Here is a 27,708-nt window from a genome sequence, read left to right on the forward strand (position 1 = left end):
TATAAGCATATCATTATGTGTGTGCTATCTGGCATTTAATAATGGGGAGGGGGATCCACGCTTTCATTCTGCCGACATATTTAGTGCTGGATTATTGCGAATTCCAGGAAAACTAGAAGAAGCCGGAAGCGTCCCAAGTTTTTGCATCTATGTACTAAATACTATAATATCCCAGGACCCTATAATATCCTAGTCCTGATAATATCCTAGCTTCGTTTTATCGTATGAAGTGTTCATTTTGCTTCTACACCGTTGCTGGTATACCGTTTAAGTACAAGGTTTTTTAAAAGTAGAAAATGTGGTGTGTTAATTTTAAACGTAGAAACTTATAGAAATATCCCCCCCCCCTTCATATTTTAGCTATAGTGTTTTTTATTTCGAAAGAAAACCCAGTTTTGCAACAATTTTTAAAAAAATACATATTGAAGATTTTCTCTCTTTCTTCTGCATACACGATAATTTTTAGCTGGAAAAGTTTTAAACATAACTTCTGAATACAAGAAACTATTTGACTTAACTTTTATAATTGAAATTTTGTTTATTTCAGTAGAGGAGTCTTTTGAAAATGCTAAAATGTTCTAATAATATCAGCTAAAGTGATTGCATTGTTAGCAATTCTTTGCGGTCATCGCTCGTTATTAGACTCGGTATGTCATATCTGTAATGGACAAAATTGCTTATTTTTCTTTCTTACTAAAGCTGAAGTTGTGTGTGTATGTGTGTTTTTAATAATAATAATAATTATTATTATAATGATAAAAATAATAATATTTACAATAATAATAATAGTTATTATTATATTTTTAGGCTGTAGTTTGGTTTTAAACTCAAAAGCCATAGAAAAACAAACAATACTTATCAAATAAATCCAATATTTAAATTCAATTGAAATTACTTGAATGATATTTTAGGTGAACCATTGCTCAAATATAAAAAGCTATATTTTCGATCGCCGTGTATAAGACCTGTGTACCAAACAATGCATTAAAACACAAAATCATGAGAAAAATTAACAATACTGTTCTGTGTTCTAGAGTTACATGGAATCTCTTCATTACAACATAGAAATAACGAAACTTTTTCTATTTGCAATTTGACCAAAACTTTTTGTCTGATAATCGGATTGCTAAAATGTCCAAATTACTTTTGTGGGGATTTTTTTTTAATGCAAGTTTGGAAATAAAATTGTGGTAACGTGTTTCATTGAATGCCGAGAATCTTTGTCGTACAACGTCCTTAGGCAACAATAGTTCGCTCTTACTGTGTAAGAAAATAAACTCTACCTGAAATTAAAGTGATACGAATTGTTATTTATCTGGAAATAACATTCAGCATGAAAAAACATTCAATTCGTGTAATAAAAATATGCTTCATAGGCTGTTGAAAGTGTCGAGGGTTCCTGAAAAGCGCGTGCGCCAATTTAAAATGGCTTCAGCAGACGACAGGGATATTTAAAGACATAAATGTTAATAATGCTAGAGTTCAGCTGTATTTTCATAGAATGTTTCATTTGAGAGATCACATGCCGCCTCAGCTGTTTATTTACATCGAAAAGATTGTCTAATCTTGCGTCTAGAGACAGGCCAATGCTCCTTACGCTTGTTGCATAAGTATCATTTTTCACGATGACTTTTTCGTTCGACACGACAGAATTTTCAGCTGTTTTTTTTTCCTTTGCATTTTTTTACTTGATTAAAAAATGACAGTATCGAGCACAGCCTTCTATATATCAGGCCTACGCGCTGTATTGCGCAATCGATGTCACGTGACCTCAAGGAGGCTTTGAGCGGGAAAACCCATTTAGTTCAAACAGTGTTGTGGACTTCAAGTAGCTGCTCGTTGCGGATGCAATATTGTATTTCATCTTACAACTTTAGTATCAAATAGCAAAGTAATATTTATTCCAAATGTGTGAATACGTTATCAACTGTCTTTATGGAGACTTGAAATGATGTTTTCTTTTTTGCTCTTTGTATTTGACTGTGCTAAATCGTTACGTTTCGTCAAGTTTACATTATAAGCCGTTGGGATACTTTGGTGGTGAAAATTTAACGTATCAAATGTTTAACATCTCCAAATATGTTTGAAGCTACTATTGTTGGATTAAAAAATGTTAAGAAGGTAAGTGTGGTTACCAATGGTTATTTTTAAGCAGAATTGATAATAAAAATAAATACAGTAAAATCCCTCCTAACGGATACCCCTCATATGTGGACAGTATTTAATTCCTCAATTCTAAAGTAAAATTAAAAGGTATTAAACCTTTGTCATGCGGACACCCCTCTATTGCGAACAAAAAATTTTGTCTTGTTAGTGTCCATATTAGAGGAGTTTTACTGTACTTGTTAAATAATATTTTGAGGATTTTTTACTTGTAAGGGACGAATTTTTATGTATGTTCTTTCATGCTACATATTTTTATCACTTTCAATTTTAATGACGAAGCTTTTTTGCCCTCAATTTGTGTAATGATTATTTTTTGTAACTATTGTTTCAAGGAACTTTTTAACATGAATTGGCTGAAGAGTGCTGTTTAATATATACATTAGATCGCGGTTCATTAAAAAGAGCAACTGTTTTAACTTTTAAAGCAGTTTCTATTTCTGTAAGGTACTGTACTCTATCATTGAAAGGTACACATTTTTATTTATGTTTTTTTTCATGTAATACACATTTATTACTTTCGATTTTAATGACGAAGCTTTTTGCCCTCACTTTGGTAAATGATTATTTTTTGTAACTAAAATTTCAAGGAGCTTTTTATTATGAATTCTCTGAAGAGTGCAGTTTAATAGATACATGAAATCGTGACTTTTGAAAAACACCAACTTTTTCTTTTAAACCCAGCTTCTATTTGTATAAATGTATTTTAAAATGTTGTGGATTTTTTTTTTTTTTTTTTTTTGGAGGATTTCATAGCAAATGAAAATGAATTAAAGCTTTTAACAACTATTAGCGAGCCATGCATTAGAAATGTGGTACATGACCATTACAAGCTTAGCTCTCACACCATTTTCTTGATTTTGAGAAATATTATGCAAACGATTTATAACATACTGTTAAATAACTTCTCCAAAAAAAAAAATCTCACAGATAACTCATGATAAATCTAATTATATTTTTTACTCTGAAATATATGCATCAGTATTGTCCTTTATACCAATTGTTTAGTTTGTTTCAATTGTTCAGATGTTTTGTAATTATTATTGGGTATTGGAGTGATTTTTCTCTCAAAAATGTATACTGTTTCTTTTGTTTGTAACAGTTAGAAATATGGCTAAATATTGGTTTATTTTATTCCATCTTATTTTTTTTCATTTGTCTGTATTTTTATCAAAGGAAATCAATACTACTGTAAATCATTCGTGTGAAAAATTCAAAATATTTATTAGTTTATGAATAAGAAATATGCACTTCCCGTTTATCTTCCCTGTCTGTCTTAATCATTTTACAATTTACATTAAGCAAAATTTATTTCGTACTTTCTTTTGCATTATGATTTGAAGTTGAAGTGTATTTTCTTTTTACCCATTAAAATTTTCATTTTTATTCATTATCTATATATTTATTACGAATATAATATGTAATGTGTCATGCATGAATTTTAATTTAGTTTACTATTTAAGAACTATTTGTGTCGATATTAAAACTCGAACGATATAAATTTTTAATTTAGAGATGTATCGGAGTATTTCATGTAAAAATTAACTTTTTTTTTAATGGATTATAAAAAAATCTAAATTTTTATTCACGGTAGAGCTATTATGAGATGTAAACAAACCGCCTTCACGGGCGGCCATGTTGAATGAGCGCGCAGGCCTTGTGTTAAGATGGCTGTGTATCGAGTGACGGACGCGACTTCCGCTTTAGCTTTGAAACCACGTGACGTGTATGAAAGGTTCTGTTGTTTTTCCTCGCAAAATTTTCTTAGATATTCTGTTGTTTCCGGATTGAAATAAAAAGTGACATTTTGTAACCGAAAGAAACGATCCGCCCGGCATTGTTTTTTCGTTGTAGTTTTTCGGCATTTTTGCATTAATTTTTCAAAACCAGGGGAGACTCCTTTAAATGACGAGCCTGGGCGGAAATTTTGCTAATTTGAAAGCTTTAGTAAACACGAAGAAATGTATGCAACTGCGTTCCTTAAATAAGTCAGTTTTTCTTGAAATGTAAGCAATTGACAAACTAAGAAAAAAAAAAAAAAACAATCATCGATAAAACTACGGAAGTTTTCTATAAGTTTATTAAATGTTTCTGTATAAACATGCTTAGAAAACTCTGCGGAACTACATGGGGATCAAGACCTAAAACCCTAAAAAGTGCTTATTGCTCTATCATTAGACCAGAACTTGAATATGCTGCCCCAATCTGGTGTCCGGCATCCGCCACTTCCAAACTTAAATTAGATTCAATACAACACCGAGCATCAAAAATTATTATTGGCGCAGTCTCTTTCACTAATAACGAAAAATCTGAACAGGAATGTGGTCTGCCTCCTCTGGAGTGTAGGCGCAATCTTACCACCATTACAAACTACATTGCTACAATAAAGACCATATCTCCACCAGAGTGTTCAACGAATGGAAAGACAGAAAAAGGCTTAAAAGATCATCAACGCTCCAACTTGATGGAGACATCAGGAGCCAAATAAAGTTAGAGCATTCCACCTTGAACTTTTTGCAAGAGCCTCTATTTCCCAGAAAGCCACCAAAGGAAACAAAGATTAATTTGAACCTCCTACAGCCATGCTCGAAAAAAGAAGACCCACAGACACTCAGACAAAAAGGCCTTGAGACGATTGAAAAGTTCTCCCAGGGTAACTTTGACTGTCTATACGGACGGCTCATCTGACATATCCCTCAACAAAGGAGGTGCTGGCATTCTCTTCCTCCTTCCAAATGGAGATAAATATATACATAAAATCAACACAGGCATAATTGCTTCTAACTTCACCAGCGAACTTCTTGCGATTAAGGAGGCACTCACTTTTTACATGACCAATCAAGAGATCTCAGTCCCAACTGATGGATTGGCAATCTTCTCTGACTCAAAAGCGGCCTTAGAAGCAATCAAAAACGGAGCAACCAACATCACCTCTGCCATAAATGCCCTACTCGAAGACTTGCACGGCAATGGGAAATCCTGCATGCTGCAATGGATACCGGCACACGTGAATATTGAAGGGAATGAGTGTGCGGATTCCCTAGCAAAAGAAGGCAGAAACATTGGCAAACCTTGCACCACCATCACGCTAGCAGACGCAAATGCTGTCGCAAAACATAGACTTCTGCCACATACCTTTAAGAAGCCCCTCATCACCGACTTTGATTGCCCCAGAATCCTAACATCTACAATTGCAAGATTAAGAACAAACCACTATAAAGGGATGAAAATTCTTCCCGACAAAACGAGAACTTATATTCCCTGCAAGAACTGCACCGATGCCCAACTGACTCCGGATCACATTCTTGAGTGCCCGGCCCTTATCCCAATGTTCTGCAGCTGGGTATGGTGCCACTGGCTTCAGAACTTCGAGAGGTCCTCTGCAGCACAGATGCGTTGCAGCTAGCAGACGCGGTCTTGAAGACACACGGAGCCATTTAATTGTCCATGGACACGACAAAAAAAAAAAAAAAATGTTTCTGTAATGCATCCGCTGTGATACCGTTTTGAGAAAATTCTTGATGAAGCTTTCAGAGCTAAAGTAGATCAGTTCAAAATTATTAAAAAATAAAAAAAAACTTGTTATCTGAGATTAATGATTTAAATTATGTACTTTCGGAGCTATAATGATTATCTGCGATTGATATTAGCAACTTTTGCTACAAGGTCAAAGTAAATCAAGTCTAGTGAAGTAGCTGCTTAGGTCAGGGGGCGAAAAAAAAATACAAAACAAAAGCACACAAATTTAATAGCGCCAAAAAAATAAAAAAAAAGACGTCAGTCCCCCCCTGCAGTTTAACCTGATTTAAAAATAGAATGGCTACCTTAATAACTCCTGTTGAGGTTTAAAATTATGACCCATATTTAAGATAGCGTTCATGCTACACCAATAAAAAAAAGAGATTCTCCTATACCTAATGATTAAATTTCCTTCAGGTTTCAAGTGGTAATAAACTTTTTAATCTTAATTATACCAAATTTACAATTTTTCAACTTGATCCACTTCAGCTCTGAATGCCTCATCTCATGTGATGATAGGTAAAAGTGCTAGTTTGGTTTTATCCACAGCTATTTAAATAAAGATGAGCCATTTCTAGGATCTCCGGATGTCTCTTAAGGTCAAGTTACATCTGAATGAATGAAAGCAAGTTATATACTCTCCATTTTACGTTTAACCGCGAAAAGAGAGTTTTTTTTTTCCTTTTAATTTTTTATTTTTTATAAACACAATTGCGTTCGGGCGAGACCTTCGAGACAGGAAGGCCATCCAACTAGCAAATGACGTCATCGTTTGTCGATCCACAATGTTATTGGGAAGTGAGCACTTCGATTAATATTTTGGTTAAATAAAACTATTTGGTTTATTTATTATTGACTTCTGTTATTTTAGTAGCATTACAAGTTCTACTTTTTCATTTGAAAACATAAAAAGGAACCGATAATCATACATTAAAAAATACACTGAGCTTAATTCATAGTATTTGACATAAAAACATTTATAAGTATTACAAAGTATTCAAATAACTAAACACGATTTTATTTTACAATCATGTTAAAACAAAGTGATAAATAAACACAGTTTCATTTTTCATTGGAAATTGTTTTTTAACTAATCGCATTTTAACTACTCGTATATTGTATTGAAACATTAAGTCTTAAGAAGTATTCAAATAAATAAATGAACTTTCATTTTACAATTACATCAAAACAAAAAATAATATTACTATTGTATTTGAATAAGAATTCAATGAAATTTTAAAAAATAAATAAACATTTTTACTTAAGAAAACGGGAAACATGACTGCAATATGTTTCAAAGACATAACATCAAATTAAAGTACATAATACCATATTATTAATGTTAACTTAGCTGAGCAAATTTATGCTTTTCAAAAGACGTGAATGCTTGGGTGCCATCCCCCAAAGTAGACGGTGCCCTACCCCCTTCAATTATGAAAACTTCCAAAAAAAAAAAAAAAAGAAACCCAAAACATCCCCATCTCCCTTAAAATTTCAAGGGCACAGTTATTTATAACTATAGCCGTTGAAAAGCTATCATTACTATGAGACTATGATTCCGACCCCCCCCCCCCCTTCGGTGGGCACTCTCGAAAAATTACACAGGAATTCAACTTGAAAAACGTTAATTAAAGAATGTATAATACAACATCATGAATACTGTATGTTGTACATCCAAAAAATGTATTCAATATCTAAACCGCCCTTTTTTTTTTTTTTTTTGGAATTCGGCTACTTTTCCATTTTCAGCTTTTTCTGCTGCTAATGATTCTTGTGTGAGGGGGGGGGGGGGTTAATAGTTCATCATTTTAGGCTTTTGAAAAATTATTTTAAAAAGCATTAATTGATGACAAAGTAACCTTTTTCAAAAAACTTTTCATAAAATGACCATTTTAGCAACTTTCTTTAATACTTAAAACCACATATATGTTAAATTTAGATCAACATTTTGCTGAGTATGCTCTTTTAGGAAATCAATGTGACAGTTTTGTGACAGGGGGAAGGGAGGGGATAACAAGAAGTGTGACATCACGCGTTGTTTATAACAATATGCTCATGTTGAACAGCGTTACATGTAACAAGGAGGAGGGGGGGGGAATTTGTTCAAAAGTTTGCATAATACTTTATAGACAGCCCCTTAATTTAATTTATGTTACAGTTTCAGAGTTCCTGAAAGCTTATTAACAGAAAACCCAAGGAGTTCAAAAAATATGTAGTTCAAGATATTTTGCCCTTTTTAAGCATAAACAAACAAGCACAGAGCATTTGGCAAAAACACGTTGTGTATCCACTGCTCAAAACTAATCTTTCGCAAGCCCAGAAATTATGAATACCGTTAACTTAAGCACAATGTGTGCATAAATATCATAAAACTTAAAGACAACAGTGAAAAAAAACCGTATATATTTTTTTTAATTTACGCACAGAACCAGCTTGTTTGAATAACATTGCAGGGGCGTAGTTGGGGGGAAATGTTTGAGTATCGGACCCACGACCTCCGGCGTTCAAATCTAATCTTCTATCTCAGAACTACGGAAGCCCATCAAGGAATGTTTTTTGATCAAAATAACACATGCTAGCGTATGAAACAATTTAATCGAAACGGAAAATATAAGATTAGTTCAGTTAAAACCCTGTTTCAATAAACTTGCTTACATATTAACTGAATATCAACACCAAGTTACGTTGCTTCTGATAGCAACAAGTATATCTGCAGAAAATTTTGACATATGTATATTGTCAGCTTGGAAAATCCATTTCGAATAAATGCGTGTACAAAGTTGAAAAAATAAAGAAATAAAAAGTTGCAAGTTAACCGTTTCAAATATTAAAGCAGTATACTAAAATTACAAATTACAGACAAAGATATCAGAAAGGAAACTGACAATTGTTCGTGTAATGGAGGAAAACTTAAGTAATCTTAACTGCATAAAATGTAAATTGGTTTATCTGAGAAAAGTACTTACCTCTGAACTTTAAAATTTATTCCATGAGACGCCCAGCTTTTTTCTTCACATGCAGGTTGTTCGGAAGCGGAAATCGCTGACTCAAATTCACTCAGCAAACACTTATATTATATATATATTTTTTAATTGCCTCTACATTCCGGTACGTGGAAAGGATGAGATAAATCCAACAGTATTGTATTCAAAAATGTGCAGCCGAAGTTAATATTTCCTATTTCATCTATTTCAACCAGACCAAGAAGCACTATTGTTTAACTGGTAGACTGCACTGCTTTCAAAGTTTCGCGCCAAGTTCAAAGATCGACTACTGGTGGCGTAACGAAGCGGGGGGGAGGGGAGTTGTCTGGCCTGTTATCACGTGGGTCTCGGTTCGGGTTATTCCAATACCCGCTTATCTAATCACATTCATCCGCGGTTACAAATACGATTACTCACAGTTCTTTCTGTTACGCAGAGCTTGTAAAAGTGTCTTCCGGATTCGTACTTTCAATGCAGTGCTTTTATTTCTCGGTTTATCCAGTATGAGAGTCAAGTTCTTTTCTTTAAAGCATTGTTTGGGTCAATATTTTTGATTTAGTAGGTTATTATCATTTGTTTCTTGCACTTTGCTTTCTGTTATTATCGTATTTGTGATGTTAAAGAAGATATTTTGATATGTCTGTCAAATTTTATTTCTAAAAGGTATTGTGTTTTCAAGTGTTTTAGCATTTTCGTATATTTTATTTCAATGTTCTTGCTCTTCAGTTATGCCAATTAGGATTTCAAGTGATTTTTTTTGTTTAGGTTTAGTATTTATTTCATCGTTTTTCATGTGTAAGATTTTTTTTTCTATCCAAATGTATTGTTATTTCATTTTAAGTTGGTATTTGAAATTGTTGCTATCATCATATATTGTTCAATAAACCCATGTTCAACTCATACCATGAGTTGATTTTACAAGCTATTCAAAGTAATAACGACAATAATGTAATAAAAAAGAAAAATATTTAATCATTTTCACGCGGTGTCATTTACCGATTTGATTTTTTTTCATTCAAAAGCAAATTTTTCTTTTTAATTAAATTGTCATTTAATTTAACGTTTGTATGTTAAACGATTTCTATTACTGTCTTATAAGCATTTTCATAAATTTAATCCGCATGGTTAGTTGATCTTGATAGCTATTTAATACGAAACCGCTTATCATTTTTGCGCGGTATTTTAGTACCTAGCTGATTTCAAAATACTCTTTGAGGCAATGTTAACACTCATGTTGATCCATTTAAATTACGTTTTGCAGAAAAATAATTGGTTTTATCAGCATACTTTTTTGAAAGGAATAAAATGGCCAAAGGAGTTATGATATAAATTGGTCATACCCTGGCGTAATGTTTTCCTGGAATTGCGTGTGGAAAACATTTCCCATTCGCCTACCCTCTCTCGCATCCATGGAATTACTTATATTGTCATCACGATGAGAATTGCACTCGGGGCAGATTACCCCATTGACATTGTTAGTGGGTGTTTTTAGAGGTCTCTTTTCGCGTTTCGGGTTGTATCATTATATTGGGGGGGGGATATGGCAGGGGTGCCCACCTAGTTTTGACACTTTTTAGGGGTTGTTTTCACTTAGTTTTTACTGGTAATTTTCACTTTTTTTTGGGGTGGTCTTCGCGATAATTGAGGGGGGGGGGCGCACTTGGTTTTGGAGTTTTGTTTTTTTTTTTTTTTTTGATGAAAATCGGCTCACTGGACTCATGTGAAAATTCTTTTCCTTTTAACTTTTTTTTATTAATTTTGAGAAAATATTTTCTCTTGAAGACATCACTTAGTTGCAGTGATTCTTAGTAACTTGTTATCTGTTGGCTTTGACCTCTTTTATTCATTGCTTCGCTTTTCAGGCGGAGATTCCATCCGCTTTACAATCGAGTTGACCTTGACTTTGTCACAATATAATGGGTTGTCCCAACTTGCCTGAAGCTTTTGCTTCAAGCCATGCACTTTCTTCTAGCTGGAAATGGCTGCCATCGGAAGAGTTATTGTCGAGGGAATTTTTGTGTGGCTTTTTAGCTTTCTTCCTTCAAATTGTAAGCATTCTAGTATCAGGTGTTTGTTCTTGGTCAGGTGTGTCAAGTGGCATAAATGTCTGTTTTCACGCTCGTTTTTGTCCCCAAGGGCTTATATCTATTGTTCGATTTCTATCCAGATTTGCGCATTAAATAAATGCCATTCTGAATTGCTCCAACTGCTGGTAATTTGTATGAATCTGAAAATAAGTTGTAATTGTTCTTTCCAATACTTTATTCATTTTATTTAAGTATATTTTAATCTCATTTCTTGCAGGATTTCAAGCGAGCTTTAATTTTTTTCTTCGGTATATCACCCATGTTTTTTAGTCAGTGCATGTTTAATAGTTTTCATTAATTGTGTGATTTCAAACGAGCTTCATTTTTTTCTTCAGTTCATCTATATTTTTACTTAGTTCTATTAATTATGAATTTGGTTTCATGTTTTTTAGACTTAAATTTTTCTGTTAAGTATTTTTCATCAACTCTCGAATAAGTACAGCATAACTTCACTGTTTATTCTTTTAACAGTCGTATTTCAGTATTATATGGTATCTAGGAAATACGTGACTTTTTTCACATTGTTTGTACTACTAACTATACTTTTTAGAAGAAAGACGCATAAGCAAACATTATGCTCGATGTGACGCTTTTCGTTTTAGTTGCAAAATGTTTAGTATTTGGGGCTTTCTACAAATGAGGTAGGGAGAAGCAAAGGGATGCAAGTGGCAAAATTAAAAATTTGGAGATAACCAGTACAAATGGTAGGTGAACCTCTCATCTGTCTTTGGGGCGAGAGATTGTAATAGTAGCCCTGGTAGGTGCTGCAGTACAGCATGATTTAGAAAAAAATTTCAATGAAAGCCTACCTAGCATCTGATCTTTAAACGCGTTTTACTCGAAACTTTAAATAGTCCACTTGCATCCCTTTGCTTCTCGCTGCCTCAAATGATGTCACGCTTTCAGGGGGGAGGGGCGTTCGTGAAATTGTGAGTTTGTGACTAGGGGTAAGGAAGGGGTAACAAGAAGTGTGGCGACACACATTTTTTTTTTTTTTAAAAAGAATATTTTTGTGATTATGTCACCCTTAATTTTATCCCTTGAGAACTAGTGCCAGTTCGAACTACTCCTGCGCTATAGTGCCTAGAAAGACTAGTGTGCCGATCGACGGGGAAAAAGTGAGGTCAGATCTGAGGAAAAACCAGATGGCGCTGCGCTCGAGGTGTACGTTATGCTCCTCAATCAGACTCGTTTTAAATCAGCGATTGCATGCTCATTTCGCAGTTTAAAAGCCCCGTTTTTCGGATTGAACTTATTTCTGCGCAAAAGACAAATTCTGTAATAAGTGTGCTATTTGTTACGTGGGTGTTCATTTATTTTTTGAAGAATATAAAATGACCTTATGCTAATTTATCTTCAATGAAAATAGTAGACTATAAGGGGCCATTCATTAAATATGTAAGGGTCCCGAGGGGAGGGGGGTTGGAAAAGCCTCTACGTACCTTTGGGGGGTAGGGGTCAAACTCATTCTTACGTAATATTTTCCAAGTCGGTATTTCACATTAGAAATTGCGCGGTCAACAAGTGATATGGCGGAGATTATGTTCCATTTGCGTATGGAAGGTAAGAAACGTGTTAGGATAAGATGTTTTTTTATTTTTTTTACAAAGAATGAATAGTGTAAAATATAATAAAAGAGTCGCATTATGTATGGCATGTTTTATTTTTAATTAATATCACATCAAAAAAAAAGTCGAAAAAACATTCAGTTTAGATTCTAACTTTTCAGTAACTATTTCTTTACGCAAAAAGTTAAATTTAATGACGTGAATTTATTAACGATTCCAGTGATGTAACGATTCCAAGATTTGCTACTTTATCGTTTTGAAAAACGAAATGGAATCTTACGTAAGAATAGGGGGGGGGGGGTGAAAAATCTTACGTACCCGGGGGGATTTTTCGTACGGGGGGAGGGGGATCAAAAATTGCCAAAATCATCCTTACGTAATTGGTGAATGGCCCCTAAGTATTCAATAACTGCGCGTCTCTTATTTCTCTACTAATAATAAAGCTGAAAGTCTTTCTATCCGGATTTCTGTCTGGATCTCTGTGACGCGGACAGCGCCTAGACCGTTCGGCCAATTTTCATGAAATTTGATACAAAATTAGTTTTTAGCATGGGGGTGTGCACCTCAAAGCGATTTTAAATTCGATTTTGTTATTTTTTTTTATTTCAATTTTAAGAACAGTTGCCGGAGCAAAATTAGTAAATTACGAAATTATAATGACGTGGAACCGTAACGTGGGAAGAGCGAATGAACATAGCCAATTGGCGAGAAATTCATCATCCATTATTTGTCGAATGGTCGGTCGCTAACAGTTACCAGGCGTAGCGTTGCTGGAGATTTCCAACCTATTCTCCAGACCTATAAACTGCAGAGGTGGTGCTACCATATACCGTGCCCAAGTCGGGCTCTTTCTCATTTAGGGGCCTCATTGACTCAGGAGTCGCTCCATTCTGCTTTAAACTCATGCTGGCTACATGAATGGGGCTTGAGTCTCCCAAGTGGCATTAAAAACAACAGACTGCGCCCTAAACCATCTCGATTGATAATACATTTGCCTTAAAATATAAATATCAAATTTTCAGTCAATTGTGTAAAATTTTGTTTTGAAAACATCCTTGTCTTTGTGTCTACTTCAATAATGATCTTTTTATCGTTAATGTTATTTTCCACATAATTTTCATTATATACAAAAACTACAATATTTGGAGATTTTTTAAATTTTATACAAACCCAATATTCGTTAGGAAAATTAATATGAACAATTTCATTTATAATAGATTTATACGTGGTTATTTCAGTTTCATCTGCGGAAAGATCAGGTTTTATTTTTTTCAAACAGGGAACATTTTTCTTAACTGCATAATTCCTGATGGACCTTTTCTTTGGTAATTTTTTAGTAAAGTATGTTGGCAGACTTGGGAAAATGTCGGAATTGCCTCATCTTTCAAAAAAGTTTTTCCCCGAGGAATCAAAACTTCCTCACCATTTATAATATGCTTAAAATGCGTTTCAATAAAATGTTTTTCGAAATGCAGAGCACAAATTGAGCAATATTTATCAAAAACTTTATCTAATCTGGGAATTAACGGAGTTCAACTTTAGTTTTTCTTCATCTGCTGTAGCTTTAAAAAGCGTAACTTTTTCCTTGCATGTTTTGTACCCACTTTTGCACCCTGGTACGAAACAAGATGAAGCTTTATTTCTTCCAATGTTCAACTTTGATGCCTCCATTAAAAGTCTTAAACGCTGTTTCATGAAATATTCACGAAATGAAGGTAAAAAACAGAAACGCAGAACTAAATTGTAACAAAATCCCGCGTCTACTAATGAAAACACCGCGAAATTGAACGTACATCTCGACCGCACTGCCATCTAGCGGTTTTCATACAATTTGTCTTCAAGAATCGTGGGGAAAAAAGCGCCGGTCGGCACACTACTCTTTCTAGGCACTATACCTGCGCCACTGCTACTTGATGTAGTTTAGGGGATGTAGGGGTTGCCGTTCTCCAAAACATTTAGTTTGTTATTTTAAAAATAATGCAAATTTAATGTACACTGGTTTTAAACCACATTTAAAGAAAAGTAAATAAAATGTCTGCTGGGAAAATAAAGCAGGCTGAGTAATCTAAACTGCTGAAGAAGCTTTTTGCTCACGAAGCAACCACTTCACTTTGAAAAGTTCCCGCCAAACAAGATAAACAATTTAAAAGATCTATCCACATTTCTGAGGAGTTGAAGGTGGGAGGAGGTTCTAATGGAAGCAGCTGTGATGTAAAAGGAGAAGAGGGAGGATGATAGTTTGACAGTTACTTGGCGGGCAAACTAGATATCATAACTTTTTATGACTGTGGGTTTTTGGGTTTAGGATGCAGGTTTTCTTTTTTGTGCGGAAACGTTAAAGGTTTTCTTGGCGGGGACATTTTACAACAGGGTTGTTTTTGATGAGGTATCACAACTTTTTGCATTGATATTATTACTTTGTCTGTATTTTTAGAATTGAGAACTTCAAGTCAGAAAATTTTTCAGTTGAAACAACGCTGTTTTGTTTTTTTAAGGAAAAATTATGGCTAGCCTAATTTCACGTCTAGTTATTTTCTGACCATTAAGATTCTATGCTCGTTTTGCGAGAATTGGGCGGTTTAAATTTTATTATAATCCTTGTATCCTCTCTGTTGCAAAGAAAACTTTTTGGATAATAAAATACTATATTTTAAATTATATTGTTTTCGAGTATTTTACAACTTCGCAATATATTCTATTACAGTTTCTTTATTTGACAGATTATTCAACATTTTCATGAAGGTTTCTTTAAATGTTTTACAGCTTGAGGGCTATTTTATCTAGCTTTTCACTTTTTGTTTAATTACATTTTTTTCTTAAATCGTGGATTATTTTACGTTTTATGGGATACTTTTAATTGTTTGGTGATTTATCTTTTTCTTGATAGAAGCCTTTGTCTTGTTTAATACCTAGTTTTGTTTAAAAGTTCATTTAAAAAACGAAATAACGCATGTTATCACCAAGCAAAAAAAAAAAAAAAAAATCTATGCCATTAAATATTTTAAATTTAAATGTGTCAGAAGATCTATACAACTTTACTCGATGTCAAATCGCGGATATCCCAAATTTGCCATAGTGAATGCGCATGTTGCGCGCGGACTAAGCTCATTAAAAGTCTTGCCTAAATTAATTGCAAATTATTTTTTCAGCTAACAAATTACTGCAAAGCACGGATATCCACACACGTATTTCATATACTTTCAATTCATTATGTGTTGTTTGTGAAAAGTCCATTAATTTAGAAAGTAAGCAAACCAATAAAAAAGTGCTATTTTTCGCTTTCAATTAAAAAGTTATACGTGCCGTATTCATATGCGTACAGTTTCATATAATTTGTCACTTAAATATTGTAATGGTTTAACCCCAGTTTCGCGCCGACATTTAAAATTTCTTCCCTCCATAAATATATAAAAACTGAAAAACAGGGGGAAGGAAATTTCGTATCGGCAAAACTTTGGGGGAGGGGGGGACAGCATTCTAATCTCATTCATTAATTTGTTTCTCTGCTTAAGTATAAGCAAACAACATAGCTCATTGGGCTTTCTGTTTTCAGATTCTAAGTCTGCGCGCATGCGCAGCGCAGTCGCTGTGGCAAATGTGTGATATCCGCGATTTAACGTCTAGTTGCAACTGTTGGATATGTTTTAGTCTTGATTGAATTTCATTTCCTAAGACAACTTTGAAATAACTGTTAGATCTGTTCTAACCTTGCAATTCAAGTCCGAGATAAACAAACCCTATGAACTGAGAGTAAGTACATAAGAATTTAGGGAAAATTAGTGATTTTCAAACTTCAATTACTCCGGCCCATGATGTCCCTGGGGGGGGGGGTTGAATTTTTGTATATGTACTCAATGGCCCCCCAAGAATATGTTTACAAAAAATGATTACCGTAGCCCCCTGGGGGGCTGTGATAGAACCCCGGGAAGGTACAATTTGGGGGGTAAAAACGAGGGGGGAGGGGGGTCAAATGGCACAAAAGGCACATCAGTAGGGCACAAGGAATGTCTGTGCGAAATTTCAGCTTGATTCCTTTTTTCGTCTGGGCTGTAGCCCTGTCAAAGAAAGCGAAAACTTTTTTGAACAGCGATTTTATAACTTTAATACCTCCTCCCCCTGATGGTCCAGGTTTTTGTATTTTGGTTTACGGCGTCAGGGGCCACTAGAGATTGAGTGTACCAAAAATCAACTCCGGGGGTCTTCGTGGGGCTGAGATACAGAGGAGTGGAAAACCCCAACTTGTTCTGTCGTGTAATTTTGTTCTTGGTCGCTTTTATTTTCTTTCGTCTTTGGCGGTGGATTTGCTTCTGTTGGCTGCTGACGTTTGGTTTTCTTGGCGGGGCGGGACGCTCCCGCGTCCCGTGATTGGGGAGATTTCACCTTAAAGCGCATTTTATACCTAATATATCGACATAAGGTGCAGTATTTATTACTGAAACTAAATTGAAACCTATAAAAGTACTGCAAAAATACTTGCCTATCAACAGTAATGGATTGTTACTGAAGTAATACAAAAAATAGCATCTATCTACCTATCTTGACGATACTCGATCTTACTATTTTAACAATGAACAAACAAACAATGAACTTGACGAATTTAATTATGGAACGAAACTATCGAATGTTAAACAAACAGCTAAACAAAGAAATATCGGACTACCATTAAAATCATTTTCTTCGAAGAACGTTAAGTATGCTGCATATTGTATCCTTCTAAGCATTGCTGCAGTAGGGGACCTTTTTGAGGGGAACTTATCTTTTAACCCTCCGTTAGCACAAAATCTGTCCGATGTTAAAAAGGGAGTGTAAAGGGGGAGGAGTAGGTGGTCGTATTTGGAAACAAGGGGTCATTTTACATGAGAATCAGCCAGAAGAATGTCTTTTTTGAATGAAGACCTGCAACTCGACCCTGCAACTCGTATGCAATGTGCAACATTCAAATGATAGTTTTTTTTATTTTTTTTATTTTTTTTTACATCTTGAAAATTTTTTTAGACATAGGAGTAATAGAAACGAGCCTTATACTCTCATTCTGCACCGAATTTTTTTTAAATAAACATCTTTAAAAAAAAAAAGAAAGAAAAGGAAAAGAAAAGAATAAAAATATCGTTTTTCGTGATGTTTTCTAATATTTTTTGGGGGGGAGGGGGGTACCCCCAAGTCCCTCTTTTTGTGATAGATGTCCATGATCTTGAATTTTAAACCTCTCTTGCCCACCAAAACTATGTTAGCAGTTAATATACAGCTCCTTTCACCTCCAAAAAAAAAACTCTAAAACTAAGGAAAATTGAATAAAACTTGGGGGCCTTTAAAAATTATTGGTACGCATTAAAAAAAATTGGTACGTATAGGGGGAAATGGAAGTCATTCGGATTCAGGGGGTTATTTTACATAAGAGTCAACCGACGAAATGTCAGAAGCATTTTGAAGTTTTTTTTTTTTTGCCGATTTTATTAGATCAGTTTCGAGATTAATTTTTGTGCTATAAGTTTTAACTTATTAAACAAACTTTGTCGTGCACGTGCAGTAAATTGTTCCTGTAGATTTGTTACCAAACATACTGCATTTACCTTGACATTGATAAAAGAAATACGGTTAACGTGTAATTATCACGAAAGATATCCCTAAAGAACCATGCGGAAAATCTGTTTCAATCATCAATTATGAAAGGGGAAAAAGGGGGGGGGGGTTAAGAGAAAAAGGTAATTCTTCTCTTCGCCCACGTCCTTACCACTCCTGAAGCATGTTGCTGAATTTTAATTGCACTCAAGTTTAGTGCCTCTTCTAATGATGGCAGTGGTTCGTTCACATTAGCTAGTCCTCTACCTTTCTCTAGTTATTCAGCCGGAGGCTGTACAAATAACCTTGAACCACCAGAAGAGCAACAAACCTGTCTTAAAACTCCAGAGTGGAATAAGTGGAACTGGGATATCCCCAAAATGGGAAACCTGCTTGAAGTTTTTAGTGCAGTTTTTTATTATCAGGGATGGGGATTCTTTTCCAAAATTGGAATGCTTATCACCAACCCTGAAGGCAGGTCCCACACTGTTATATATGAGGGAGGTGGGGGACGGTAGATCATTTTTGTCAGTTTCAGAAATAGGTACCTTAAATAAGAGTTTAAGAGTTTCTTTCCAAACACTTATTAATTCTTTTGTTTGGTTAAAAGCTGGATTTACAGGACGCAAAATTATAAGCAATGTTGGGGGAAAAAGGCCTCCTACAGCTAAATCCGAATAATAAATAAATATAAATCTTAATATCTTTACAGATTTTTCGAAACTTATTACATGTTTATCATTTATTGAATTTATTTGAAATTTCTTGTTCTAATTTGAATTCATTTGGTGTTTAATGTAATGAATTAACTTTGACTTTTGAGCGCTGGTTTTAGGCACAATTCTCTTTGTAAGCAAATAGTGGATTTTTATTTATTTATTTATTTATTTATTTTTTGGTAACAGTATCAGTTTTTTAAAATTATACTTCATTTAATGTACATTTATAATAATAAACATGAAAGCATAGACTCGAGTGCACGCACACATTTGTTACAATTTCGTATACTGCATGTAAGTGTACAATTTTATTTTTTCCCTTTCTCTGAATGCAGTTTTTAAGTTTCGTTTTTTTTTCCTACAGCATTTTTTCAATTTTATTTTATTTTAATTTCGTAATTATTGTAGTTTGAAACACACTTTAAGTTATGAAGGGCTGCTTCACATGTTTTATTTGATGTTAAAATTTTCATTCTTTGAAATGCTTTTAGATAGTAAAAGCGTGCCAATGAAAACCATATTTGTTATATTTTACTACTCATAATAAAAATACATTAGAAGAATTTTACTCATCATTTGGCCCATGAGCCAGGGGGGGATTAAAATTAAAATAATCATAATAAAATAAATAAATAAAAGAAAAGACGAATTAAAAGCTTTTTGTTCTTAAAATTTTGATTTATTTTATTTATTTAGTAGTTAGCGATCAATCTTGATCGTCATCGATATTCTGTAATCAGACCTGATTAGGTGTTTTGACCTTGCCATTATAACTAATGATGAAACACTTAAATCTATTTTTTACTTTCTTTGTAATTGCCTCCTTTACTAATGTAGAGTAGTTTTTTGTGACTTTTTCTATATGCAGCATATGGTAGTTATTTTATTTATGCACTTTAAATGCGCAAGTAAATCTAGGTGTGCCTTTTTAAAATTTATCGCTCATTTGTTGCAACAACGTCAGAATTCGAAAATTTTGATTTTATAAGTTGATACTGCATGATAATTGCAAATGAAAAGTTATATTATTCCTAGCTACATTATTGTTGCAAGTGAGCTATATATACATTTATTTAAAGGTGATTTGTTTCATATGAGGCCCCTAGTTTCAAAACCGGATACTTGTAGGATCGGACAAACGCTCAACTTGTAAAAAGTCCGGTTTTGAAACTGAGGCAGACCTTCCCGCCCCATTTCAAGGGGGAAAGAAGCGGTTTTTGAACCTAATATTGAGCAGGCAAATAGGCCTTATGATTCTCTACAAAATTAACAAAAAAAAAAAAAATCGAATTTTTTGCAAGTATCCGGATTTGAAACTAGGGGCCTCATATGTCTGTAATCATAATCAAAGTCCTAATCGACATGCTAAAATCGTTCTCAATTGATTTTTTACGTCCTGTAATCGTTGCTGTAATTACTTTTTGACTTCGCTTATAATCTTATAATCTTAGACGATTACGTTTTCTCGTAATCGACTCCAAGCTTCGTGTGTGCATGTGTGTGAATATATACACATACAGTAGACCCTCGTTTTACGCGGGAGTTACGTTCCACGGAAATGCCGCGTAAATCGAAACCGCGTAAATTGAGACTCAATATAGTAGTGTTAAAATAGGGGTTAGGTTTCGTAGATAAAAAAACTACTTCATTCTAGTGATGACTAATTGTATGATAAGTTTAATGTGTACTTAAATCAAATTTTATGCACAACATGCATAAAGAAAACATAAAATATTTTCGTGTTCTGTTTATAACGAGGAGCAGGCAATGATAGTCATTTGGCAGTCATTAAGAATTTTTCTCTGTAATTCTTTGTAGAGCATTAACGCATCCATGACCACTTGCGCTATATTTCCATGATAGAATCTTCCTTCAGTAACAAATCAGAAAGATCATTTCTATTGTCTAGAAATGGCTCAAAATTTTTAATGTGAACGTTTTTGGTTGTGTGTCACCGATGTCGGTATCCTCGTTGGTTTTGGAAGCCTTTGTCATTCCTAAAAGCTCTTCTTCCAGTGAGTTCTGAACTGTGTGAGTGTAATAACTTTACTTCTGGAAAAAGCTTTGGAACCAATTACATAAAATGTCTCCGGTGGCCCAAGCTCGATTATTAGCACGCCAAAATGCAGTTTATTACGTGTAATTTGCTATCTTTTGGAGTTTGGATTTTGAAAAAGGGAAAAATTTTATCTATTTGCATTGCCGCATCCGCGTAAAACCGAAACACATCCGCGTAAAATAAAATAAAAGTGTTGAAACTTAAACCGCGTATAATCGAAACTTCGTATAATAAACCCGTACAGTAGAAACGAGTAAAACGAGGGTCTACTGTACTATATAAGGTAAACACACCAGTAGTGGCCAGTGCTTAGTAGTGCTTCAGTAGTGGCCACTTTAAGATTTATATTTGAAAAAAAATAAGATTCCAGGTTTCCCCATGGATTCAGGCGTACAGGAGGTAACACCTCCTGCAAATATATATATATATATATATATACCTCGTGGTCTTAGAACGTATTTATGTTTTTGTTGAGTCCTTGCAAAATAAAGCTGTTATTGTAGCATCGAATGCCTGCTTAGGTACTCCAAATATCCCTCGAATGCCAGTCACGAATGCTAAATGATTGCGCGACCACTTGCGTGTCGTATTTGTCAGTGTCTTATTCTTTATTCCTGTAGTCCTCGACATGTTGATTCAACTTCCGCAACCTATGGCTGAAAATTGGTCACGTATATTGTTTCTGATTGCATCGATTATTTTTTTTACGGTTTCTTATCCGTTTATATACCATTCAAAAGTAGCTTAATTGTTTTCTCCTAGGTTTCTGGTGAAACACGTATGAAATACTTCCTTCTTAATATTCAGGTGTACCCACCTGGGGGGAGGGGGTCATGGCGTAAATTGCGCCATTGTAATGTTTAGACGGGTTGTTTTAAGGGATATTTTTTCTTGCTTTTGGGGGCAGGCTTCGCAGTATTTTGATTGGGGGGGGGACCCCTGTTAATATTGATACGCCGTGAAAGGGCGTCTGCTGATTGAAGAAAATTGATCTATATGGGAATCTGAATAGAATTATGTCACGAAAGCAACCTTTCAAAAGTGTGATATGTTGGGCCCGAGTTTGATATTTTTAGCATTGTCAAAACTCTCGTGCTTTAATAGTATGAACTTAAATGTCATTTTATTTAAAAATGTTGACTAGCCTTTGAGTGAAATCAATTTTGTTTAATGGCTATGTGAGAATTTATTTTGTTTTAGGGAACTTGTATCCGTTCAGAACCGATTCGGGTCACTAGGCGAAATATTGGCGCATTCTGGTTCTTCCCCATGCTTCCCTCAATTACTTCCCGAATTCGTGCAGATTCCCACTTGTTATCGAAAAATTTAAATGCTCCAGGAATTTAAACCATTTCCCTCGAAGGGGAGGTGCATACTTACAAGCACTATCCCGTACGCAGAACTCTCAGTAAGCCCTCGAATGGCGAAAAAAAAAAGGGGGCAGGGGGCTCTAGATGGGGATTGGGGTCATGACACAAAATTCCCCATTGAAATTTTAGAGGGATGAGGGTTTTTTGCGACGGGGGGGGGGAAAGGGGGGAGCTCGTTCTTGGGGAAACTCCTAGGGCCACATAGAGCCAAAGCAGGCCCTCTGTCTGTTCGGTCTCCGGCCTCCTCTCCCCCCGCCCCCCAAAAATTTATGAAATTTACACTACTAAGATTCTGAGTCTTGTCTCCCAAACACCAGGCCCATGGTATCCGACTAGCCTGACATGCTCGTCGGCTCTGTTATATTAGTAAAAAAAAAATGTCAAGATGTTTCGTGACAGAGCGTTCTGCGGGTGGGAGAGGAAAAATAAATTATTAGGAGAGGCTAAAAAATCATTGAATAAATAATAACTTATATTTTTTTTATCTTCACTATATTTCCTTTTATTTTTATGCCTCGAGAATATTTATTTTTCAATGCCTATTTTAACCAGGTTACGTATCTGTATTTAAAAAAATAAAGAGCTTTTTTTTGGGGGGGGGGATATGCTTTTTAAGTAAATATTTGAATGATTAAGAATTTCCAATAGTATTACATTTGATTTTCGGTAGGTAAAGTAGGAACAAGAAAATTTCTGAAAAGTATTTCAAAGGATTGTTATTCATGATAATCGACCTGAAAGAAAAGTATTTGTTTTTCTGCATTTTTTTTTTTTTTTTTTTTTTTTTTTGAGAAACGCTATTGCTTATCGATCATGGCAAATATTCCCGTACCGCCATCTGTTGGCGAAAAACGAACTCTTTTCTATAAAACACATTCATATCATTCAAGCCGTTATTTCCAAAAAATAGATAAGCAAAATAAAAATCTTTCGAATAGAAAATAATGTAAAATGTCAAAACATGAATTTTATAGATTCTGTTGATGATTCTGTTTACGAACGCTCTCAGACTTTTTTAGCAAATATTTTTCGTATCAAAGAACGTAAAGATTTTCCATCAAAAATAGCAATTGTTTCATTTTTAATTTATAATAAACATGTTCTTTAAAGTACGTAAAAGAATTATTTATTTTTTACCATTATTATTTTCATTTATTTATTTTTTGAAATTACTCTTTTTTTTATTATTTTTAAGAACAGCATTTATTTTCTTCAAAAACGTTTCCGTCTATATTCGCAACTCCAGCGAACTATAGGGGGCACTGCAGCCACCGTCTAATGGCGGACGAAAAAACTAAACCAAACGCACGCCGTAGCGTAGAAAACGTTAAAAGCCTAGTAATTTTTGTTTGTATGCATGACTTTTTTGTTTTATTCTTTTTAAACTAATTTTCAAAGTCTTGTGGATATTCTGGCCCATGTAAAAAGAAATGAGAGTTCAAGAAGCATTACTAAACGTCAAAACTTAATGCAAATTACGTAGTTCGTAGTTGTAAGCAGCCATTTCCACGATGTTGAATTCGAAATTTATCAATTCTTGATAAAACTACATTTTTATTGTAGCCAAATGAACACTATAAATATTTCATGTGAATAAACCTTTGTTTATCAGTGTTATCAAAAGAGGAAGATGAAAGTTCTTTGTTTTGTTTGGTTAGCGCTAATTGTTTTACATTCGGTTTCGTATGTTTCTAATTTCTGAATTATGATTTAATTCTGTCAGGCATCATCAATAAAATTATCACGGATACATGGCGGTAGTTTTCTTTTTAATTGAACTTCCATTATATCTTTAAACTTATCAAATTCTGTTATCTTTCTACCATTTCAAACCACACATGATAAAAAATAAAAATGGTTTACAACTGACATGCAAAATCTCGCCAAGCATGAAGTGTTCTTTGCTCGCATAATACTAAAACTATAACCCTAAACTATAATCGCACTATTTTGGCGATGAAAATTCTCATGTGTGGTTAAACCTTTTTCATTCCGTTCTACGATAATACTGCATACTATCATTCTTTTGAGCTTAAGATTAAGAGAGAAAAAAAACCATATTCTTCCAAATTCACACAAAACAATAAAAAAATTTACCTTGTATAAAGTTATCCTCTTCCAAAAAAAAAAAATTCTTCAAATAGACTTACAGATGCGAAGTGTGTTAATCCAGAGTTTTCATATGTTTAGGATTTCACGATATTTACGACAGTCAACTCACTTTTTAGAGGGAAATAATTAAGACTAACATTATTTTGAAGAGCTCAAGAATAACATTAAGGGGCAAAACACTTTCTATTTCTGAAAGCAATCCAAGACACATCGATTGCGTTAATAAATACTCATAACAAACTGCCTATGTTTACGTCAACAGACACACATGGAACGCAATGTTTTAGGTTTTTCGGCAGTTATATAAATCACCGCAAGGTAGCGTATTCGAGCGCTGGAGTTGCGAATACCTGCTTGCTCATTGTAACTCAGTTTATTAGATTTCTTTTGGAGGAGAGTAGGAGGATTTTGATTAAAATTCGTAAGAAGCGTTGATATTTTAAAAGATGGCATAAAATTTTTTTATGTGTTTTATCTCTTTGCTTTCAGTTAAAAATCGATGTTATTATTTATTTGATTAGTTATATATATATATATATATATATATATATATATATATATATATATATATTATAGCACCAAACTATTTGTTTGTGTATGTTTTGGCTGTGACCTTGGTGTAGTAAACAATGTAATACGGCACCTCATATGCATCAACTTTCTGAAATTAATTTTAACCAAAACATAATGCTTGTTTGTTAATCAATTAATTAAATATATTATTCAATATTTATTTCATTAATCAATTTATTTATCTATAATTTTTTACTAACCCTCTACTGCCAAAATTACTATTACTGTGGGCTGCTGACCCTGCTCGTTAACGCTCTGCAACCCCCGGAACTGCTGCGCAGTCTTATAAATATCGCTGCGCGATCTTAGCTTGTTGTGCTCGCTCACTGGTCACCAAAGTTTTAGTTTAAGCCAAAGTATAAAGTTTTTAGTCTAACCCCCCTTTCTCACTTCTTTAATACAGAAATTACAATTTATTTTTTAAACAATTATTTGAAATCAAGAGAAATACATAAATTATAAAAGCAACTAAAATACCTAGCGGTTAAAACATTTTAAAATTAAAGTAAAAAAGTTCACCAATCCATATGCTTTGTGTTAAAGTGGTTTTGAAACAAAGGAAACTTGTTTTTGTTAGGAGTCAAATAATGTTCCCCTCGAATCCTATTGTATTTATAAACGAATATTTTTTACTCCCCCACCCAAATTTTAATTCAAATGTGCTACATTGAGTTCTTGCTTGAATAAAATGTCAAGTATTTTCAGATTTCAGTGAAAAATACGACTAGATCACATCTGTTGGCTCCGTAGTAAAAAAAAAAAAAAAGATTTGAATGTGCCTTGCTCAATCGATATGAATTAAATTCGATGCGTAATCATATCGGTAAGTCATGAACTTCAGCATCTTTTAACTTGTCGTCTTCTCAATGTTGTTTATAGACAAACCTCTTGTCGTGACTAACGTGTTAAGTCTTGGCGTATGATGGCATTCTGCATTCTATTTTCTCCTGCAGTGAGCGGGACTATTTAAAGACCGGTAGGTTTGTTGCATCACTAATTCCTTGTTCCTCCAAATAGTCTGAAGAATAAATGTTTTTCTATTCATTCTACGTTTGGAGTCGGGTGAAGATGTGTTACAAACCATTGCCCCGTCATAATGACTTGGCAAAATGCCGTTTTAGTGAATGAGTGGGAGTGTCGGAAAAGACCTTGACACAAATTCCTGTCTTGCATAACTACAAACAGATGAATAACTCCGGTGTCCTTCAAAGGGGGTCTCCCGTCTTCGCTCGCTTTCGAACAATTCTTTTTCACATTTCGCTCTTTGACATCGAACCCAATCGGAAGTGTGGATGATTTTCCGCCTTCAGACTTTTTATATTTTCAGGTCTAATTAAGAGAAATGTGTGTTAAGGAGAGTGTGTTTGTTGGCTGGTTGAGTTGTCTGTTTGAGTGTGGCACTGAGGAGAGCCTATGGCCGGGGGGTTTTCATAAGGGGGCGGGGGGGGGGGGGGGTCATACAACATTCTGCGTCATTGAAATTTTTAAGGAGGGTTGATTTTACAAGGCTTTTTGGTTTCTTTCGTGAGTGGTGTTCCGTACGTTTTAAGGGGAGGGGTAGGGGAGGTTGGGGAGGAATAAAGGCAACTACTACTGGTATAGCATCTAGTCTTGAAATATAGTACAAAAATTATTTTCACCCTGGTCTGGAACAGTGCACCTTGAAGCATCTACTACATTTTCAATTTAAATTTTCACTTAAAATCCTGTATCTTAATAAGGGGGGGGGGGGGGAGCGTAAAAACGACAGCACACCTTAATTTATGTATCATTCAAAAGGACTTTTTTTTTCTTAATTGTCCTGCACAAGAAAAAAGAAGCTTGTAACAAATTTCTTAATTAGAACATGAGTTATTAGCATTTCTAAGTTGGCTAAACTCAAACTGCCTTGTCACTATACTTTAACTGGACTGCCCTTTGAGTGTACTAATTCCAAATTCTGCATTTTCAGCATTATTATTGGGTAATTGTTTGTTACATTGTAGGGAGTAGGCTGCTGTGATTTTTAAATATTTCTTCAGCGAGGAGGGGGTTTATTTACTGTTGTTCTCTTATTGTAACAGGTTTTTTTAAATTTATTTATTCGAAAGCGGGGGGGGGGGGGGGGGGGGGGGGTCGATGAATAAAATATAAAATGAAAAAAAAAATATATTTTATCACTTAAAAAAATGAACTTAGCAATTCATCACCATCTATAGTTGAGGCAAACCTAACCTGACAGCATTGTAAAGGCTACGCAGATTCTAATTACGTTACAAAGCTGCCAGGTTAGGTTTGCTTCAACTATAGTGATAAAAATATAATTTATTATCTTTGTACTACTTTTATTCATTGATATTATGTTGAGTCATGTTTTTAAAGGCAAATTTTTACATCAATATGAAACTGCAAAATAGCTGAATATACCAGTATTTGGTATACCAGTATTGCAATCACTAAACGTGATAGCTAAAAATGATCTGTATGATTGGACAAGCTTTTTTCACAAAGCATAGAAAAAGGCTGAAAAATGGTTATTTTTCACAAAAATAAAGTTAATAAAAAAATGTTACTTATTTTCTCAATATGTGAAACTAAAAATTAATGTTTGGATAATAATTGATTGGATTAATAATTAATTTTCTCCACTTTGTAACTCCAATCCCTTTTAGGCCAAAGTTCCAAGTATGCATAACAATTTGGTAAAAGCGCTTAATAATTTTCTATGAAGGTGAATGTTGCATCAACTCATTAAGGATCATTATGGGACATATGTGTCCTCAGTTCAAGTTAATTTCAGCTCAAATTTGTTTTATAAAAAATCCAATTGACAAAATTGGACTAAGTTAAGTTTTTATTTTTCTTCTATGTTGTGACATTAGAAGATGAATATTAGCGAACACAAAAAAAGTTTTGGTTTAAAAATGAGACTTTTTTTGAAAAAAACAAACAAACTACAAAGTTTCACTTCAGAGTTCATATATAATTATACATAAACTAGAAGTATTTGCTTTGT

The 27,708-nt window shown here is 34.2% G+C and overlaps 1 protein-coding gene across 1 annotated transcript in view; it reads left to right on the forward strand.

Moving 5' to 3' along the window:
- Positions 1–3,830: 3,830 nt before the first annotated feature.
- LOC129218876 (lysine-specific demethylase 6A-like) overlaps positions 3,831–27,708 on the forward strand; it is a 72,677-nt gene continuing 48,799 nt past the window's right edge. Inside the window, exon 1 of the mRNA XM_054853197.1 lies at positions 3,831–3,898. Within this exon, the coding sequence (XP_054709172.1) occupies positions 3,831–3,898 (68 nt within the window). The remainder of the gene's footprint in view (positions 3,899–27,708) is intronic.

Source organism: Uloborus diversus, chromosome 3 (assembly GCF_026930045.1).
Source record: "Uloborus diversus isolate 005 chromosome 3, Udiv.v.3.1, whole genome shotgun sequence".
Classification (NCBI taxonomy): domain Eukaryota; kingdom Metazoa; phylum Arthropoda; class Arachnida; order Araneae; family Uloboridae; genus Uloborus; species Uloborus diversus.